This window comes from Physella acuta, unplaced genomic scaffold (genome assembly GCF_028476545.2).
Source record: "Physella acuta isolate Inbredline_101_S28 unplaced genomic scaffold, ASM2847654v3 ptg000560l, whole genome shotgun sequence".
Lineage (NCBI taxonomy): Eukaryota > Metazoa > Mollusca > Gastropoda > Physidae > Physella > Physella acuta.
Window position 1 is genome coordinate 313,373 of NW_026732079.1, and position 22,616 is coordinate 335,988.

The window sequence follows — 22,616 nt, forward strand, 5'->3', positions numbered from 1 at the left end:
ACGTCCGTTTGCTGTATTTATTACGTTCCAACACTTATATCAATTTTCAACTGTCTTTTTTCATTTAGTTTTACAATAAATTTCTCTAGATCTAAAGATCAGCTGTCGAAGGAAAGTTATGAATCTAGCCTAGATTCTAGATCTAGAATAGATCTAGCCTAGATCTAGGTCACTAGACTCAATGTAAATTCTAGATCTAGACTTAATGTAAATTCTACATCTAGAATCTATTTCAGGCCTTAATTATTTTATATAAATCTTTGTTTAGCTTCAATGATAATCTAATTCGAGAATACATGGGATTTTTTGTATCTAGGTTCTAGATCTAGATATAGTAGGATTACTTTCTAACTTGGAGGCGTGGTCGGCTGCTAACAACAATATGGCGTCCGGACCGGACGCATGAATTCCGACCATTTTTAGGCCATGTTTACCACGAGCAAAATGGCGGGTGTTCACATTATTTAAACATGGTATAGGTGGCCAGGGCTAGATATGCCAGAAAAGCATTTTAAAATTTGCTTTGGAGAATGAAGGCTACATTTTAAAGTCAGGGTCATAAAAATTAATAGAACTTTTTTTTTTACGTTTTCAATTATTTTTTCTTAAGCCCTATATGTGAATGATAAGGTTGACTATGAGGACCTCGCGGGGCACAGGGCAGGGGAAGTAGGGTTCATCTGTTTCTTTGTCCTAAGCATATGAAGGAATAGTGTGGTCAGAGACATGCTCGGCTGGAATCGTTTTTTAAACGATAAAAACATGTTGTCTGAGACTTGGCGGGACACTGGGCAGGTGAAGTAGAGTTGAGTAGGTCACCTGTGATGTCAGTATATGAAGGGATAGTCAGAAATCGGTGTTTTCAGTGTTTTTAAAAGATAAAAAACATATTTTTGAATGTGGGGTCTGTTTTTTGTGACGATAAGTGACACTGCAGTAGCGACGGGCGGGGGGGGGGGGGGCATATGTTCCCGGGCGGGGGGGGGGCCTTAGGGGCGCCGAAATGGGTTGGAAAAATAAACTGAAAGGTTGAGAGGGGGTGCAAATCGAAAGTTTGAGTGGGGGGGGGGGTTCAAATCGAAATCTTGAGGGGGGGGGGGTGCACATCAAAAGTTGGGGGGGGGGGGGTTGCAAATCGAAATCTTGGGGGGGGGGGTTCGAATTGAAAAGTTTGTCCCCGGGCGCCGGGAAGGGTCGCTATGCCTCTGAGTGACAGACGTGATGTTTTTTGATGGATGACCCCCGAAACCCACAGTTATCTAACGGATGACGGGTAGTCTAGTTATTTCTAAAACGTATTTGTGGTTACATTTATTTTATCCCCACGATTTCTTCATGTCGTCATTATTTTTCTATTTTTTCTAATATCCCATTGTTCATTTGCATTATTTTAAGAAGGTAAAATTTTTAATTTTAATTCAGTAAATCTGTGAAAGGAATGGCTCCTGCCAATTTCGATAATTAGTTTTCAGAAAGAAGCTAAGCTACAACTCCGCAATTGTGCCCCTTCTCTGTCTTGGATCACGCCACATACCACAGAAAAAGAAAACAGCAGTTGTAATTAAATTGTGTGCGATTGATCAAAACATTAAGTGCAACAGTTGTAATTCAATGTCATGATCTTTCATTCTTACACAGTTTAGCACAAAACGAAGTGTCAGCAGAATATTCTGAATTGAGTGTGACTGAATGGTGACTGTACACCACACTGCACATCGCACTTAGATTAGCTGGTCGTGGACTCATCCAAGTCAAGCTGGGCACATGATATAAACCTCCACTGGGTGGATCAGCCTCCCTTATAAGTTATATATTGCACCCAGCCCACCTTAGTCTTTACTAGTGAGCCACCCCCCAATTAATGAGGTCGCCTGCATGGTGATTGATTAGCCTTTGACTCAGACATTCCCAAAGATAATGATGTAGATTGGTAGATTGTTTCAGAATTTTTTACAACAGTTTATCTACAAGTTGAATGTTGCATTTGCTGATGCAGCTATTAAAATAATGTTATTCTTACGAAACATAAAAACAGTTAATGAAGATAAGCAAAGCATGGCATAAGTCGTGTATTGCTTTGATACAATACAAATACTTTTAAAAATCAATTGAAGAAACATGCGACAATGTTTAAGAAAATAAAAGCGAGGCAAGCAAATGTCCATTAGCGCAATTTGTGCTGAACAACTCGTGTACACGTCAGCTCTTAGATTTTTCTCTTCTTCGTAGGTACTTCGAGATTGTTGAACATGTTACAGCGTCGTTTTTGGGAGAGTGAACGGTTGGCATCGTAATCATCTGATGTCGGGCTGTATTCAATGTCCATGGGCTCCTCGCCGTTTTCATCACGAGAACAGCGACTGAGTTGTTGGACTTTGCATTGATGAACAGAGTTTAAGCTGAAACTTATGTCAGTGGTCTCAACGTCGGCATGACATTTGGGAGAGTGGCAGTTTGAACTCGCGACTTTTTTCGAATGTATCAACCAAGAGCTTTGCCGACTCGACCATGCTTCCATCACAATAAAGCGTTACGTGTCAACTGGTTATGCGCCATTGAGGCCATTGACTCCGATTTCAGCCTGCTTTTCTTTTTGGATTTGCTTCCATAGCCTTTGTCCAACCAAGAACAAACTACAAGGCAGCAGTTGTTTGATTTTGGAGTTGTCTCTCATAGATGGGTGGCTGTCCCCAGCTTGAACTCGAGACTTTTCGGAGCTTTTACCGACTCGACCACGCCGACCCCGATACAATACTTATATATGACATTTCATCAACCTAGCTGTAACGGAACTCAAGATATCGTGTTTATACACAGAGAGAGAGAGAAAGAGAGAGACACAGACATACGGACAAGATTGCACAACTATGTTTTTCCGACTCAGGGAGCTGTAAAACATCGAGATTCGCAAAAATCTCGATTTTTTTTCACGATTACAAGACTTTTTCTATACTTCGTATATACGAGAAAGTAAAAATAACTCAAGAATTAAATGCTATGCGAAACAAGGGAAGCAAGTTAACAATAATTGCAAACTATACACACACAAAAAAATCAATGCAGATAATGTAGAATAATAGACGATTTTTAAGTTATAAAACTTGCTATTTGTAATAACAATAGATTTCATAATTAAACTGTTTGATTAGTTATTAAAATTATCATACTACAGAACCATAACTTTTAATATTTTAAAATGTACAGGTAATAATTTTTCGCTTGAGATTTTAAAAAATAAATGATCAATTACTAGATTGTAAAACTTTTAAATTTGTTCCATTATTAATTTTGGATCCCTAACTCCAGGGACAATTAAATTACATCCCAGGTGTAGATACTCAAAACGCCCTACTCCAGGGGTCGGCAACCTTTTGAGAAGGAAGATATGCAAATTACAAAATTTACCAGTTTTTAAAGAGCCACTAACATTTTTATTCAATATTTATGATTAGGTGTGTATATATATACACACCTAATATATATATATATATATATATATATATATATATATATATATATATATATATATATATATATATATATATATATATATATATATATATATATAATTTAAATGAATATCTTTAAATATGAAATAATGTTTATTCATATTTTTAAATAAACCGGGAGTGATCTCCCCTAAAACTTTCTCGAATATTTTTTCTTATATAAAACAACAGGGGATGGGAACTCGGGATATAGTTATGATTTTTAATTCATTTTAAATACTTAAACTTTCTAATAATTATCATTAAAAAAGTTTTAAAAACCCACCTTTTCTGATTGAACTAAAAAGTAGTTTTTCATCAAAACTAAAAGCGTTTTTCATCGCTTATAGAGTGATCTCTTGCATTATTGTGATGTATAGTATTTATTTTCTACTTTTTAGTTCAATCAGAAAACGTGGATTTTTTAAAACTTTTTTAATTATAATTATTTTCTACTTTTTAGTCTTTGTTTGTTTGCATTAAAATCTTGCTATCGATTTTATCTTTTCGCATTCACTTTTTTTTTTGGGGTAAACGAAGACAACTCGTAAAAAACACGTGCCTTGAACCCGTGTCGAGTGGGTTAGCAATCGTGTGCCCAACCACTCGACCATATCGTCTCCCCCATACTGGCCACCAGTTGTTTCGTTCTGGTTGTTTTACACAAATACCGCGTGACAACTACTCAGTAAGCAATAAGAGGGAGAGTACCGAACCTTGTTTTCATCAAATTACAATTACTGGGTTATGTCCCTTTTCCCCCATGTTTTTTGTACAATTATATAGCGGTCTAAAATTATCAATAAAATGTTTCCATGGATCAATTTAGTAATAATAACAATTGCATATTCTATTGTCATTGAAAACAAAGCTTCCCTGAAAATTTCAGCGCGCTAGCTAACTGGGAAGTGCCCGAAATTTCGATCGCAAGATTTGATTGGAAAGACGCGAAAGCAAGTTAAAGAAAACTTGGGAAAATAGAATAAAATCTCGTAGACAAAAGAATTGCACACCAAGTGAACGCCAAATAAAAAAGTGCATACTAGTGCGTACTATTATTAGTACTCTAAAAATTTACATTAGTTTTTAGAGAAATCTGAAGTAGCGTAAATTACTACTTCCGGTCAACGGAAATTACTCAAAATTTAACAGAAGGTAGAAAATTAGCTCTTTTACTCACATGTGAAACTTCATTTATCAATCTGAAATAGTACTCAAGTTATGTGCTTTTGAAAAATTCAAAGTAGAAAAAGTTCAACTTCCGGTTATCGGTAATCGCTCAAAAGTTGATACGGATCTACGATTTTGCTAAAATACTTATATATGAAATTTCATCAACCTAGCTGTAACGGTACTCAAGTAATCGTGTTTACACACACACAGACACACAGACAGACAGACACACAGACATACGGACAAGATTGCAAAATTATGTTTTTCCGTATCAGTGAGATGTAAAACGTCGAGATTTGTAAAAATCTCGATTTTTTTTTATTTTTTTTTTGCAATATTACAAGACTTTCTCTATACTTCGTATATACGAGAAAGTAAAAAGACATGTTTTGCACGAAACATATTATAGTATTTTAGCTAGCTCTGCTATAATAATAAAATTAGTAATCATAAAATATAAATATAATCATTACATATTTACATTACTTACATCAATGGAAGCATTGACCTTGCATGCCGTTTGAAAGTTTGTCAAAATCTTGCTCACACCTTCTTAATTTGGGAGATTTCAAGCATACCTCTAGATTTTTAATTGTTAGTTGGCTTCTTACTTAAATTTTTATTATATTCCTGTAAGAGAACTCTTGCTAGCACTAATATGTTGACCTAAAGATCGTAAGCGCTCCAGATGTCAACTTCTCCACGTTACTGTACCATCAAGCAAATTTATTCCGTGCGTCACGTATGAGTGCCTCAACTCGCGGCATTTCTTTTACAGTTGTCCAGTTGTCAAGCGTAAGGACCAGGGGCGGAACGACAGTGCCGCCAGACCTGAAAAATCTACCCGGTACACAAGTATAATGGATTGTTAACTTGTTGTTGTTGCTATTTTTTAAATATTTCTTGGGGGGAGGGGTGGGGGGGTTGATACTATGAAATATGGGTCACTGGTCCGCCTGTCTCTCATTCATCTGTTACTTCATACTGTTGTTTTAAATGTTGTGATAATAAATGAGAAAAAATACGTGTGGTGTGTGGTTGTTCGTAATTTATAAATACAGCTTGTAGTGTAGATCTTAATAAAAAGTAAAAGATTATATTTATATTAAATTGTGGTGTGTTTTATTGTGTATAATGTTGATATGGTATATTGTGTGTACAAAGATAATAAATATTAAACATAACAGTCAAGTTATAAAGTTAGAACACCATGTTATAACCTTTTATTATTTTATAGTTATGCGGTTTAATACCATGGTTAAGTGCTTTCTTTACTGTGGTTTAAACTACAGACTATATTGTTTTAATGAGTGATATGCGCTTTTGTATACAGTTTAGTACTTTTATAAGTCAAATGTTTGTGCTTGTGTATAACATGTTATAAATTAATAAATAAATTTGAATTTAAGCTTTATTGGTTTTGAAGTTTTGGTTCTTTGCCCGTGAGTTGTTATGAAAGAAAGACTATTTGTAAGCATCAAATTGCATACTGATGCTACGATCTTTGTGATGAGGCGGTTTGACTTTAGGATAATGTGGGTGTAGTAATGCTAGGTATTGATGTGGAATAAAGTTAGGTACTTTGATGGCTTAAAGCTAAATAAGGGAAGATTATGCGGCTTTAAATTTAACTCTGTAAATAGAATGGAATAATAGTTAAAGACTGTCTGGAAGTTTAAATAGTAATAATAGGGACCGTAATGTAAATTGGAGCGGGTGAAGTGGCGTAGAAATTCATAAACGATTTAAGTTTTTATTTTCATTGTTACAAAAACTTAAAAAACATTAATCAGAAATTAAATTACTATTTTACTAATAAAAGAATAAAATAATCTGTTTTTGTTGTTACAAAAAAAAATATTCAAAAATTAATCACAAATTAACTTACTTTTTTGCTAATAAAAGACAAACAAATAATAATAATATGTTTTCATTGTTACAAAAACTTAAAACAAGTTAATTAAAAAGTCTAGTGACAATTTTAGCGCAATTTCCTTATGTTATCTAAAAATAGCTCTGTCGTAGCGTAAATCAAGAGCAGGGTTAGTCAAACCATTGGTTAGTTATTAAAACTTTTTTTATTTAAAAAACATTTCAGTATTTTACATGTTTTATTTACAATAGAGTTACATGACTAAAAACCATTGCGCGCCTAGCTACTGAACGTGATGACGAAGCCATAGAACGTGATGGTGCAGCTATTGAACGTGATGACGCGTGTGGTGTGGTTGGAAAAAATGCCTACTAATTCGGTCCAAATTTTAATTAATTCAAAAAAAATTTGTGACCGAACGAAAGGATATTTTTGAAAACTTTCTTCGGCAATATTGTTCTAAATTATGGCAGGAATCGATTGGTACATGTTTCAAGTCGCTAAGTGGTCTGGTTGCCGAGATATGGGCCAAAAACTGCTTTTTTTCCGAGGTTTTTTGGCTTTTCCGGGAAATCCATGAAAGAAACCCGGAATTTTTATAGCCTATGTTCATCCTCGTAACTTGCTTAACATAATTGCTTTTGGAACTAGTCATCGATATTGCTTCGTTGAGGAGGAGATACGACTTAAAGCTGCGGACACACATCCATCCATCCATCCATTCATACATTCATACATCCAGAAATGACGGGTTAATAAACGCAATTCTCCAGAATGGAAATTGCGCTAAAAATAATCACAAATGAACTTACTTTTAATAAAAGAAAAAAAAATAATAATCTATTTTCATTGTTACAAAAACTTCAAAAATTAATCACAAATTAAATTACTTTTTCGCTAATAAAAGAAATAAAAATCATAATCTGTTTTTATTGTAACAAAAACTTCAAAAAATAATCACAAATAAACTTATTGCTAATAAAAAAAATTAGGACCTATCTGTTTTCGAAGGCAGTATTTTGGGAATATTTTGTGTTGGCTAGATCTAGTTTAAATGTCGACACACGAAATAGTACTTTCAAAATTGGGTCAATTATTTTTTATCAAAGGCGCACCAAAGTTTGTAATTGGATAATCAGCGCTACCGGTCTGACTGTCAGGTCCCACGCTGTTGTTCTGGGAGGATTTAGACGGATTATTGGTCAGGATGGCACGCGATAGGTCTACAAGTCTGGAGGGACTGCTGCATTCGGCAAGAAAACACCGCAGTAAGACGGTTATAGGTGAGTTACTGTCGTCTTGTTAGCTGCAGGTTATGTACAGATAGGCAAGCATGGCAGTACCGCGAGGTTTAGTGGTAGAGCTGACGACTGCAATCCCGAAAGTCTAGTAGAGTTCGGATCCTGAGCTCGAGTAGGTGAAGAATTAGGTCAGGAATAAGTGAGTTAAGGTGCTCACGAATTGCATGACAATATGGTAGTGATAGGTAACTAATCTAATTGTAACTAATCGTATTCCGAGGTATGTTACTGGTGCTTATATAAGCGAATGGCTTTTAACAATGCCAAGGATAGCTGGTGTGAGTTGCGAGTGTATAGTATCCGCTATAGATGTGTTATATGTATTTACCGTTGGATATCAACTTGAACATGTTCATTAAGTATAGGAGACTATGATCATAATGAAGTTTTACAATTCGAAGTTTATACATTTTTGAATACCTGTGTAATCGACTGACCTATAATGAATTCGTTATCTATGTATGTCGAATTAACACATCTAAAAATAAACCTGACTGATTAGGATAAAGAAAAGAAGTTTAAATATTAAAAAGTGTAGTGCCATCTGGTTAATTCATGGTAAACATATTAGTCTACTTCCGTTATGGTTAGGTTTAGAGCGGAGGTTAAGGCAAGTTTACAGGAATAGTTAGTGGATACGGGAAGGTCAGGGTGAAGGTAGTGATCTTAGAGTCGGATATAAGGGTTAGAGTTATGGCTAGAGTCAACATTATAGTTATGGTGTGAAATGTAAACATTACTTTTTACACGCTTTTATGTAACTTGCTTTCTCTGTCGTCAGTCGGCATTAATTCTGTCTAGATAGAAACACCCGAGTGAAATTTCGGGCACTTCTAACTGACAGATTCGGTTCGAAGTGGACACGTTGGTTTAGAAATAAAGACAATGTAATCTGATGCTGAGTACACACGTGTTTTTACCACTATGTACAAGGTTTTGCCGTGTACAAAAAAAACGTATTTTCAAATAAACCTTGAACTAACAATGATGTGTGTCTACTTCGGCCAGTGGTCATCTCTGTGGTCGCCGTGCTGGGCCTGACGCTAGGACTAGGACTAGGACTTGGTCTACAGGACGATGACGATGCTTCGGGAAGAGTTTCAGCGAGGGACACGCAGAAACCGAACATCACAGACATCTTGAAACGTGTGCCACTGATTGACGGGTAGGTCCCTGTTGTTATGTTATATAGTGACATCAGTGTCACATCAAGGTGACATCACTGTCACATCTGCGTGAGTCACTATTATTGTGTCACATAGTAACATCACTGTCACATCTGGGTGAGTCAATGTCATTGTGTCATATAGGGATAGCACTGCCACTTATATTTGGGTAAGTTAGTGTTTTTCTGTCCCTTACATCTTACCTTTTTGTTCCATAGTATTCAGTACATTTAATACATCCAACATGCCACAAAGCAGGTTTATCCTCCTTTATTGTAGTTACACTGAAAATTAATTAAATTAAAGCAACAGTGATCGGAAAAGCGATTTCGAATCCATGTTCAAGTCAGTAGAACGTCCCTGAATCCACCCAGCTCTGATGATTACCATAACACATGTAAGGGAAAATAAAGTTGGCTGGACATAGTGATGACCATGCTATTCCTTCATATGCCTAGGTCTTGGAAACAAGTAAACACTATCTTGCCCCATAAACCGTTGGTTTTAAAAAGAGAGCTTTACTTTACAACACAACAATTGAAATCTTCACAAAATGATGACATTTCTTAAAATATATTACTTGTGTCAAATACCGTATGATCATTACATTGAGCACATTACCTATCCCACACCATCACATGGAATAATACGTGATACTTCATCCATCCTAATCAACGCATTAACCAAACGTATGATTTCGTCCACACATAAGTCATGAGGTAATAGCCGTATTATCAACTACAGACACAACGACCTGGCTGACCAATTCCGTAACCTGACCAACAACACGGTAGTGGGCGTGGCTGCCAACCTCACAACGGGCTGGGACCAGGTACAGACGGACATACCGAGGTTAAGGAAGGGCATGGTCGGTGCTCAGGTCAGTCTGGGTGATGAGTGAGTGGGTGTGTTTGATTCCTAATGGACTGAATGGGCTGTCAGAATACGAGATATACAAGTATACTTACATGTTTCTTGATTCTATGCGTGCCATATGCCTGTCCACATAGTTCTGGAAGATACGTGTTTCATTTTAAAATAATCTCTTCGATCTGGAATATATGTATTAATAAGCCGGGAGTAATCTCCCCTAAACTTTCTCGAATATTCTTATATAACACTACGGTGGGTGGCACCTCGGGATATAGACATAATTTTTTATTCATTTTTAATTACTTAAACTTTTAAAAATAGAATAGAATCTCGTATAAAAAAAGAATTGCGCACCAAGTGAACGCCAAACAATCTGTGTATAATATAGTGTAGAATATTTTATAAGTACTTTATCAATTCAATTTTTTTTTTTAGAAATCGGAAATAGCGTAAATTACTATTTCCGTTCAACGGAAATTACACAAAATTTGACAGAAGGCAGAGAATTAGATCTTTTACTATTACATTTGAAAATTCATTTATCTATTGAAACAGTACTCAAGTTATAGGCTTTTGAAAAATTAAAAGTAGAATAAATTCCACTTCCGGTTTTTGGAAATCGCTGAAAAGTTGATACAGAACTACAAATGATATATAATACTTATATATGCAATTTCATTACCTAGCTGTAACGGTACTCAACTTATCCTGCTCAGAGACACACATACACACACACACACATACACAAACAGACAGACGGACACAATTGCAAAACTATGTTTTTCCCACTCAGGGAGGCGTGAAACATCGAGATTTGCAAAAATCTCGATATTTTTGCACGATTACAATACTTTCTCTATACTTTGTATACGAGAAAGTAAAAATGTAGCTTATCGTAGTGAAAGATTATGTGTCATGTAAATATGTCCAGTTCGTTCTTAAAGAATTGCACCATATAAATCTGTTCTCATAGTTCTGGATGATATAATTGGTATGTGTCTTTTACATTTCTTCTCATATCACTTGAAGAAATAGTGTAATGTAAACGTGTCCAAACAGTTCTGGGCGATCTACGTGTCGTGCAATAGCCAGTACAAGGACGCTGTCACCCTCTCTTTAGACCAGACTGACGTCATCAAAAAGTTCGTCTCCAGGTACCCTGACGATTTTGAGTTTGTCACAACTAGCGAAGGTATGTATGTTTTCTTGGTTAGAAAAAAAAAACTGAAAAGGGACATAATTATCAATTAAAGAACATTTTATATTTCTTTACAGCTGTTTCTTTTTTAAGTATATAATGTAGTAATTTTTTTTTCGTTAATGCAAAAAAGTAATAATAATAATAATCTGCTTACAAAGACTTTGCGTGTTAAGTTATTTAAACAATAATATGACAATAAGTTTTAAATCTGAAATTAGGAGGCTGATTTTCAGACACATGTCTAATCCACATGATTTTTAAAAACAAGTTAATAAAAAGTCTAGTGACAATTTAAGCGCAATTTTCTTATGTTATCCATAACAATTTTAAATCGAGATAAATCATAGCTCCTCCTCCTTCGCCTGCGTCTCGCGCAGTTCGCTGCTAAGCCAGCCAGGTCACATGATTTACCCTCCTTTCCTTCGCCTTCCACTGCCTTTTTTGCTATATAGTACTGTAATGTATTATGTATAATGTAATTTTAAATAATGCGGACGTGTAGGGGGTGTTTAGTTGTCGCGCTTTTAAAAAAAAATTGTGACCGAACGAAAGGATATTTTTGAAAACTTTTTTCGGCAATATTGTTCTAAATTATGGCAGGAATCGATTGGTAAATGTTTCAAGTCGCGAAATGGTCTGGTTGCCGAGATATGGGCCAAAAACTGCATTTTTTGAGGTTTTTTGGCTTTTCCGGGAAATCCAGGAAGGAAACCCGGAATTATTTTGGCCCACAATCATCCTCGGAACTTGTTTAACATATTTGCTTTTGAAACTAGTCCTCGATATTGCTTCGTTCAGGAGGAGATACGACTTAAAGCTGCGGACACACATCCATCCATTCCCAGAAATGACGAGTTAATAAACGCAATTCTCCAGAATGGACATTGCGCTAAAAATTATCTCTTTAATTATAGTAGTCTCAAACATATGTAAATGCTTAATTACAACTAATTTGTTTAGAAAGGAAATTTCAGCCCACCACGCCGAGGAAAAAATCCAATGAATCATCATTTAATTACACATTTGCATTTTCAGTTTCAGGTTATTGTTTTGTTTTTTTTTGTTTTTTTTTTCTTTTTTTTTTCTTTTTTAATATTTAGACGTTTTGTATTAGATCTATGTATAAGTAAACCATCTTAAATGAATGAAAGTAGGCTACAAGTAAGAAAGAAATATTACTGTTGTAAATCTGTATCGTCCTCACAAGCAGATGATGAAAACTGTAATACTAAAGCGAACACACACAACTGACGCTATAAATTACATGTCTGAGGCAATTAAAAAAAATTGTTTAGAAAGGAAATTATTTCAATCTAGCAATGCTAAAATATAATGATGTCACAAAGTTTTTATTTTTTTATTGAGTAGTGAGTAGAAATTTTCAGATTACGACTCAATAATCAACGTGACAAATGAACCGATTTGGTTCTTAGGTTAATATATATTTAAGAGGTGTCTGTCCGTTATTGTTGTGAGTTGATGGCTCGTCTTCATTGCTAATATTTAAATCTTTGACGTGATTTCCTCATTCACAACTTAATTCTACGTGCCAAACGTGTATACGCCATATTGAACTTTGACTCCAAATTCAGCTTGCTTTTTATTCTGAATTTGTTCAAGAACAAACTACAAAGCAGTAGTTGTTTGATTTTGGAGGTTATATTTTTATCTTAGATAAGTTACTGGCCGTGGGTTTCGAACTCAGGACTTTCCAGTTTAGCAGCCATGAGTTTTACCGACCCGAAAACACCAACTCAGTTGATGTTTAAACTGCTTGTCATTTCCCAGGTATTATGGACGCCTTTAACAAGGGGAAGATTGGGAGCTTGATGGGACTAGAGGGAGGTCACTCTATTGACAGCAGCCTCGGTAACCTCCGCATGTTCTACGAGTTGGGGGTTCGCTATATGTCCTTGACTCACAGCTGCAACACCCCTTGGTGAGTTATACATGTAGGCCTAAATAACATGATATTTAGAAATATGCGAGTTGGTATCCTAAACAGTACATCGTAAGTTGGTTATCCAATGATTAAAGTCTTTCGACATGTACATCTAATGACATAAGCTTACATAGTAGTGGCATTTGTACATTGAGAAATACATAACTACTTTAATGGACCAGTTACTGACAATTTAAACAAACCATACATAACCTTTGTACCCAACAAATAAAAGACAGTTGTAATTAAGTTTTGTATCCCTGCTGTCATCGTTTGTCACCGAAGAGTCATATTTACCTCATATCTATCTATCAGGGCAGGCACCAGCCATATGGACGATCCAGAAAACAAGCCGCCAGGATCTGATGGACTCAACGAGTTTGGAAAAGTTTGTTCTACTGTATCTTATTTCAAATTATATAGCATAATGCCATAAGTTGTATAAGATATACATGCATAACAATGTATATGTGTATACACACACACACACACACACATATATATATATATATATATATATATATATATATATATATATATATATATATATATATATATATACATATACATATATAAAGAAATGTATGTGTGTGTGCGTGCATGTCTGTCTTTTATGCATTACTACACATTTCATCCGATCGCCATGAAACTTAGGGATGTTGTTGAGAATACTCCTGAAGAGGTTTCAGCGGGAAAAATTCAAAATTGCAGGGGTGGCGCCCCAGGAGGATGCGATTTGTTTTTTCTATATAAATAGTATATAGAATTAAAAGTTGATTACGGTTTCACACTTTTCATCCAATCGCCATAGAACTTTGCGGAGCTGAGGTATTTGTAAAAATATAAATAAAAAATAATAATAATTTTGCAAGGGCCTCGCCCGGGAGGTTGCGATTTTTCTATATATATAGGTCTACGGTATATTAAAATTTAAAAAATTGCGGTTCGACACCGTTCATCCGATCGCCATGAAACTTTGAAGAGTAGATTATCCTGAGAGCACTATGGCAGGGGTCGGCAACATGCGGCTCCCGAGCCGCATGCGGCTCTTTTGACGTCCAGATGCGGCTCTTCAGCTCCTTGCACAAATATTCATAGTTATATCATTTCATTTTCACTGGACGGTGGGGTACGAGTTTACTCTGCGTTCAGTGGGATGAACGATAAGCCTGTTGAGAAACAAAGGATAGAAGCGAACGATGCAAGTTATTCAAACCGATATCCAAGCCAGTTAGTCGGCGTTTGCCGTGTTAAGGCCTCCCTGGCTAATGGGAGACACCTCCTGAGACGGTGATATCCGTAAAGAAAAAATAAAATAAAGCGGATTAAGATAGTCCTAGAATAATATTATTTAATTACTAATTTTACTATTCTGGCGAAACATGTCTATGTTGTTATATGAATAAATATTATTTCATATTTAAAGCAATTTATTTTAAATAACAAATCAACTTAATTTACCTAATTCTAATCAAATACCGAATATTGAACTAAAAATGTTGTGGCTCTTTAAAAACTGGGAAAGTTACTTAATTGAAACTTTTGGCTCTTGCATATATAAAGGTTGCCGACCCCTGCACTATGGCGATTATGTTAGCCAGGTACCGTACGCGGCGCCTCAGCGGTAGTGTAATCGCTGGCTCAGAGAGCGCCCCTATACGTCACTGTCAGATGGGCGGTCAGTAAAGTGTGTTCTACATCATTATTTATGTTAGTGATTAACGTACACTCAACGTTTTCATGCGGAAGTTTATGTAAACCCGTGTCCCGATAATAATGATCCAAGCGCAGGCATTGTTTACATTTAAAAAGCTCACTTTTAGAAAACAAGATCACGGATCTAAGAACATAGGATTGGTAACGCATTGATGAAACCCTCTTTATATATTTCGTCAAACTTTCCTCTATAACCGCGGCAACGTGCGGTGACTGGTACGCTAGTAGGTCTATATATATATATATATATATATATATATATATATATATATATATATATATATATATATATATATATATATATATATATATATATATATATATATATATATATATATATATATATAACACATACACGTACACGTACACGTACACGTACACGTACACACACACACACATATATTAGCATGAACATGCACATTCACTTGCATATGCACAAGCATATGCACATGCACTTGCACATGTACACGCACATACGCATGCGCATGCGCAGGCACAGGCACAGCCACAGACACAGACACAGAGACACACATACACACACACACACACATACGCATACGCATACGCACACGCACACGCTTACGCACACGCTTACGCACACGCAAACGCACACAGACACAGACACAGACACACATACACACACAAACACATACACATACACATACACATGCACATGCACATGCACATGCACATGCACATACACATACACATACACATACACATACACATACACATACACATACACATACACATACACATACACATACACATACACATACACATACACATACACATACACATACACATACACATACACATACACATACACATACACATACACATACACATACACATACACATACACATACACATACACATACACATACACATACACATACACATACACATACACATACACATACACATACACATACACATACACATACACATACACATACACATACACATACACACATATATATATATATATATATGTACATATATATATATATATATATATATATATATATATATATATATATATATATATATATATATATATATATATATATATATATATATATATATATGTACATATATATATATATATATATATATATATATATATATATATATATATATATATATATATATATATATATATATATATATATATATATATTGTCTTATTATGAGTGTTAAAGCAGGGTTTGTTTATACAACTATTTAAATGTATTTTAGTGGCCACAGTTGTTTCTTTTTTGCATAACATTAAGAAAATATTAAATACACGTCCCATCACTAAATCTTAATAAACATATCAATGTCAGATAATATTACCACTTAGATACTTCGATTCCTAGAAAAAAAAATGTGTACCTTTTCATAACAGAAAGGTAAAACAAAAAATTACTTAAAATGTTTAATAATTATTCAATGAGAACTAATTTAAAAAAAAAATTCAAATCACGTTAATAAAATAAACCGGGATTGATCTCCCCTAAACTTTCTCGAATATTCTTATATAAAATAACAGGGGATGGGAACTCGGGCTATAGACATGATTTTTAATCCATTTTAAATACTTAAAGTTTTAAAAATAGAATAATATCTCGTAGACAAATTAATTGCACACCAAGTAAACGCCAAATAAAAAGTGCATAATACTTTAATACTTTAAAAATTTACATTAGTTTTTTGAGAAATCGGAAGTAGCGTAAATTACTACTTCTGGTCAACGGAAATTACTCAAAGGTAGAGAATTAGATCTTTTACTTACATGTGAAATTTCATTTATCTATCTGAAATAGTACTCAAGTTATTCAAAGTAGGAAAATTACCACTTCCGTTTATCGGAAATCGCTCAAAAGTTGATACGCATCAACGATTTTGATAAAATACTTATATATGAAATTTCATCAACCTAGCTGTAACGGTACTCAAGTAATCGTGTTTACACACGGACACACACACAAACACACACACAGACATACGGACAAGATTGCAAAATTATGTTTTTCCGGATCAGTGAGGTGTAAAACGTCGAGATTTGTAAAAATCTCGATTATTTTTTTTGCACGATTACAAGACTTTCTCTATACTTCGTATATACGAGAAAGTAAAAAAAATGTGAATGCAACATCTGCGGACGACCAAGGGGCGAAAACATGGTAGGTAAAACACGAATGTTTTAAATAAGTGCAATATGGTAAGTAAAACACGGGTATTAAATATTGCCTTTTGTTTATTGTTTTGGATAAGTTGGTGTATTACAGTCGTTTACTAAGTTGAATCAGGCGTTTCCGTCGTCGTCCCTGCATGGCGCGATTTTGCACCACGGGCTTAACTGTGAGCAGTATGCGTTTAGGTTTGCATTTAAGTTGTGTTTATCTTAATGCGTTGCGCGTTTGCGTTAGCTAAGGCGTTTGTGTTTGCATTTTCGTTTGTGTTTTTTTTGCGTTTGTGATAATTGTTTTCTTTTGTGTTTGTGTTTGCGTTTGTATTTCTTTCTTTTATGTTTGTGTACCGAGTTGGTACATTTAAAAAAGATTCACTGTGGCGGAGCATGGGTATGCAGCTAGTATATATATATATATATATATATATATATATATATATATATATATATATATATATATATATATATATATATATATATATATATATATATATATTGCTGAAAAAATTTCGTGGCTATAATGTATTATTATATTTTCTTTAATAACTAATCCACGCTAATTGCTTGTTTAGATCGTTGTCAAGGAGATGAACCGTCTTGGCATGATGGTGGACCTGTCTCACGTCAGCCACAAGACCATGTTGGACGCCCTCAACGTGACCGAGGCTCCGGTCATGTTTAGCCACTCGTCGGCCTACAGTCTCTGCAACAACACCAGGAACGTACAGGACGATGTGCTCGACAAGTTGGTAAGGTTACACCACACAACAACACAACATCGACAAGTTGGTAAGGTTACACCACACAACAACACAACATCGACAAGTTGGTAAGGTTACACCACACAACAACACAACATCGACAAGTTGGTAAGGTTACACCACACAACAACACAACATCGACAAGTTGGTAAGGTTACACTACACAACAACACAACATCGACAAGTTGGTAAGGTTACACTACACAACAACACAACATCGACAAGTTGGTAAGGTTACACTACACAACAACACAACATCGACAAGTTGGTAAGGTTACACTACACAACAACACAACATCGACAAGTTGGTAAGGTTACACCACACAACAACACAACATCGACAAGTTGGTAAGGTTACACTACACAACAACACAACATCGACAAGTTGGTAAGGTTACACCACACAACAACACAACATCGACAAGTTGGTAAGGTTACACCACACAACAACACAACATCGACAAGTTGGTAAGGTTACACTACACAACAACACAACATCGACAAGTTGGTAAGGTTACACCACACAACAACACAACATCGACAAGTTGGTAAGGTTACACCACACAACAACACAACATCGACAAGTTGGTAAGGTTACACTACACAACATCACAACATCGACAAGTTGGTAAGGTTACACCACACAACAACACAACATCGACAAGTTGGTAAGGTTACACCACACAACATCGACAAGTTGGTAAGGTTACACTACACAACAACACAACATCGACAAGTTGGTAAGGTTACACCACACAACATCGACAAGTTGGTAAGGTTACACCACACAGCCCATCTTTGACAAGTTGGTAAGGTTACACCACACAACAACACAACATCGACAAGTTGGTAAGGTTACACTACACAACAACACAACATCGACAAGTTGGTAAGGTTACACCACACAACAACCCATCTTTGACAAGTTGGTAAGGGACGTGCTGTTGGTGGACTCGTGGGCTTAGGCTAGTGTCCTAGGAGTCTAAATTAAATACAAAATACTATTTTATTATGTTGACATACTTATATTTCACGACGTGGCCGATCGATTGTAGAATATATTTCCCGTCAGTTGCGGTTTCAGAACCCATGTCTTCATTGTCAATGCTGTTTTTTTTTATTACTTCACTTACATCCCTCTCACTGATCCCCAAGTACTCGGAGGGAAATGACATTGGACGCAACAGGGGGAATAAGGATAGAAATTAACTTCTAAATGTACAATACACTTTACATTGTAACACGTCAGCGTGTACAATGACACAAATACACACATATAATCATGTTCATGTGAGCATACAAAACAAACATACACCTTTTCAAATACGCACACTAAAAAACACATGCTTTTTTATGCAAATAGGTACATTCAAACATATTCACCTAAATACAAGCACTTTTATTCAAAACGTTTTAAAAACATCTGACTAGATTAACCCGAATTCATTCGTATACAGATAGATAATGTTGGAATGAACCATCTAGGTGTACAACAGTTATATAAAACAAATGTAATATCATATTTTTCAGGAAAAAAATAAAGGAATAATAATGATTAATTTTTACCCAAACTTTGTGACATGCAGTGATAATTCCACGATTAAAGATGTTGTAGGTAAGATATTTTTTACGTAAACAAGAACAGTTTAAATCATTGTTTACACAGTGTAATACAGCCAGTTTTTAACACGTTTTTCTTAACTCAGCTTCGCGTTTGTTTGTTTGTTTGTTGTTAAAATTGACATCGAAAATTAGCCCACTTCTGATTGCTCTAGAGACCTGAAATTTGGCATGCATGCTACTTTCGCCTAACAATTTCAGATGCAATCATAAAAACTAGCAATTAGTGACCGTAATTAGCTTAATTTAATTACGCCCCAAGGACCATAAAATTGAGGACATGATTTCCAAAGATACCGACAAGACTTGAGGCCTATTGACACAGTTACTTCGGCCCCAATCGATGTGAGCGCGCTGGCCGTGATCGTATAGTGGTTAGTACTTCGCGTTGTGGCCGCGACCACCCAGGTTCGAATCCTGGTCGCTCAAGATTTTTAGTCCGTGTATTTATAAACACTTTTTTAAAAACCACGTTTTTCATGTGTAGCAACGGACTAAAAAGGAGAAAATAAAATATTTAAAAAAAACGTTTTAAAAAACCACGTTTTTTATGTGTAGCAACGGACTAAAAAGGAGAACGGACACGGTAACACATTGTTAACGGTGACACGGTTGGTACGCTGGGCATGCTAAAATACACATAAACACGTTTTTCCTTAACTCAGCTTCGCGTTTATTTGTTTGTTTATGGGAGATTTGATCACGTGATTCGTGAGTAGATCTCCACGCCAGCAACGTAAATTACACCCTTTCTCTGTTTAAAGCGTATCGGTCGCTCAAGATTTTTTTAGTCCGTGTATTTAAAAACACTTAGTCAAGTCATACTTAATCAAGTGATTAGATAAAGTAGAAAATAAACTATATAAAAAACTTTTTAAAAACCACGTTTTTCATGTGTAGCAACGGACTAAAAAGGAGAAAATAAAATACTTAAAAAAAAACTTTTTAAAAAACCACGTTTTTCTTGTGGACTAAAAAGTAGAAAATAACTATTTACATACATTTGATGACAAAAAACGTGGGTCGGGCAGATGGGTCGGGAAATTTGATGGGAAACGTACCCACGTTTTTTGTCATCAAATGTATGTAAATAGTTATTTTCTACTTTTTAGTCCACAAGAAAAACGTGGTTTTTTAAAAAGTTTTTTTTTAAGTATTTTATTAAGCAACTGACTTTATTTTTTTTAACGTTATTTTCTTACATTTTACTGACTGCTTATATAGGGTGGGACGGCGTGTCGCAAGCGGTAGAGCGCTAGACTGCTAACCCGAAAGTTTCGAGTTAAAAAAGCCTGACCCAAGTCGGTAGTACATCCCTTAGTCCACCCAGCTCTGATGGGTACCTAGCCCATCTTAGGAAAAGTAAAGGCGGCTGAGAAAAGCACTGACTATCCCTTCTCTACATATACTGAGGTCAAGAACTCTACGTATTCTGCACATTAGATATCTAGGGCTAAAGAGCATTTTTTTTCTACTACATATAAACGAAACGATAGAATGAAACAGGGCAAGAAATATATCGCTGATGTTGCATGAAAAAAGTAGCTATCTATATATATAATTCTCTTCTTGGATACCCTAGAAAACACCACACTGAAAGCGCGCCTAGCAGCCCCCGTCTCTTACTCTCTAAGCATACCCCTACCACCCCCACCCCACATGGTCTGGTGAGCTGTGGTTCACGTTAAATGTTTACAATCGTAGAGCCGGGTTTAGTGACGGATATTAGGGGCAGGCAGAAAATTAAGTTTGAAACGATTTTTAAACTTAGTGGAGGTAACTAAGAGGAGGCTGCTTTCACGGGGGGGGGGGGGTAGGGTGGGGGTTGAGGGAAAGGAGGGTGGGGAGGGGGGTATCGTCTTTAACGACCTACTGATAGTGTTTTAAAGCAAATATTTTCAGTGGAAGCATTGGTACTGTCGAATTCACAAATTATGAATTACTAAATAGCGGCATATGATACGCCGCGGGTCGGCTCGTGAAAAATAAATGAGTCGTATTTTAGAACATAGGTGAACGTCTTTCGTATTGATATTTTTTAGAGCATATCAATTACGTCAAAAGAAGAATAGGAACAAAATATATCGGCATCGGTGGAGATTTCGATGGAGTTGACATGTGAGTAGAACACTAAAGGTTTTTATAAAACTTGAAATACATATCTGATTATAACAATAATGACAAAACAAAGTGTTCGTACTTTATTTTATTGATTTATACTACATGTTAGAATTTGATATTAATAATGACTCCAATTGAAAAGTAGTGAGGCAATTACAAAAAAAAACATCTCTGTATCACTAGCGTGACTCAAGGACTGGAGGATGTGTCCAAGTATCCGGATCTGTTTGAGGCGTTAGTCAAAAGTAACGAGACATGGAGTCCAGAAGATATAGAGAATCTTGCTGGGAAAAACCTCATTCGGGTCTTTAAAGAAGTGGAAAAAGTAAGCATATTATTTTGTCGTATGGTACGAAAGTTGGCTTATGATTTTTTTAAATGCTGCACTTTGGCTAGCTATTATTTTTCAAAATGTGTCATCATTTTCTCTATTGAGAGCTCACTGTTTTCTCGAGTGGTAATATAGTGGGCTTATAAGTTTGTCAAATGTTGTAATAGTAGGCTTATGATAACAAAGCAGAATCTTGTTTATGCTTGGGCAAGTATTATGCTTTACAATATTTACGGATCGGTATATATATATATATATATATATATATATATATATATATATATATATATATATATATATATATATATATATATATATATATAATCTGTACACACTGGTCATAATACACCGTACAAAATTAACACTAACCTATGGAATGTGTTTGTATATCCCCCAGATTAAGCAGGACTTAATACACCTAAAAGTATGACCTTTTATTATAACACTAACGGCATGTAATGTGGTTGTCTATTCCCCCAGGTTAAGCAGGACTTGATAAACCAGCCGCCCTCTGAGGATTTGATCCCCGAGGAAACGTGGAGAAAAAATGATTGTCGCACGGAATTCTAGGAAGTGCAGATCTCCTCGGTTTTGTCTGCACCACTTGTAAATACATTTGTAATGAGAAATAAAACTACTAAAAATATGGATATTGCGATATTGTTTTGTTTTTTATTACATTTAATGTAAATTTCTGACATATTTTCTCTTAATGTATTTTTCTCTTATTTTATAATTCTGAAAAAATCGATTCTAATAGTTATTTTGTTACGAATCTGCCTTGCAAGTATATTAACCAACATAATTATATACGTTTAAATAAAAATTTAAAAAAGCAAATAATAGCCATTTTGTATACACTAGATTATTT

The 22,616-nt window shown here is 35.3% G+C and overlaps 1 protein-coding gene across 1 annotated transcript in view; it reads left to right on the plus strand.

The window, feature by feature from the left end:
- Positions 1–22,315, plus strand: part of LOC131946408 (dipeptidase 1-like) — a 46,606-nt gene extending 24,291 nt beyond the window's left edge. The window contains exons 9-11 of the mRNA XM_059307155.1: positions 21,336–21,411; positions 21,598–21,739; positions 22,226–22,315. Coding sequence (XP_059163138.1) covers positions 21,336–21,411; positions 21,598–21,739; positions 22,226–22,315 — 308 coding nt within the window. The remainder of the gene's footprint in view (positions 1–21,335; positions 21,412–21,597; positions 21,740–22,225) is intronic.
- The last annotated feature ends 301 nt before the right edge of the window (positions 22,316–22,616 follow it).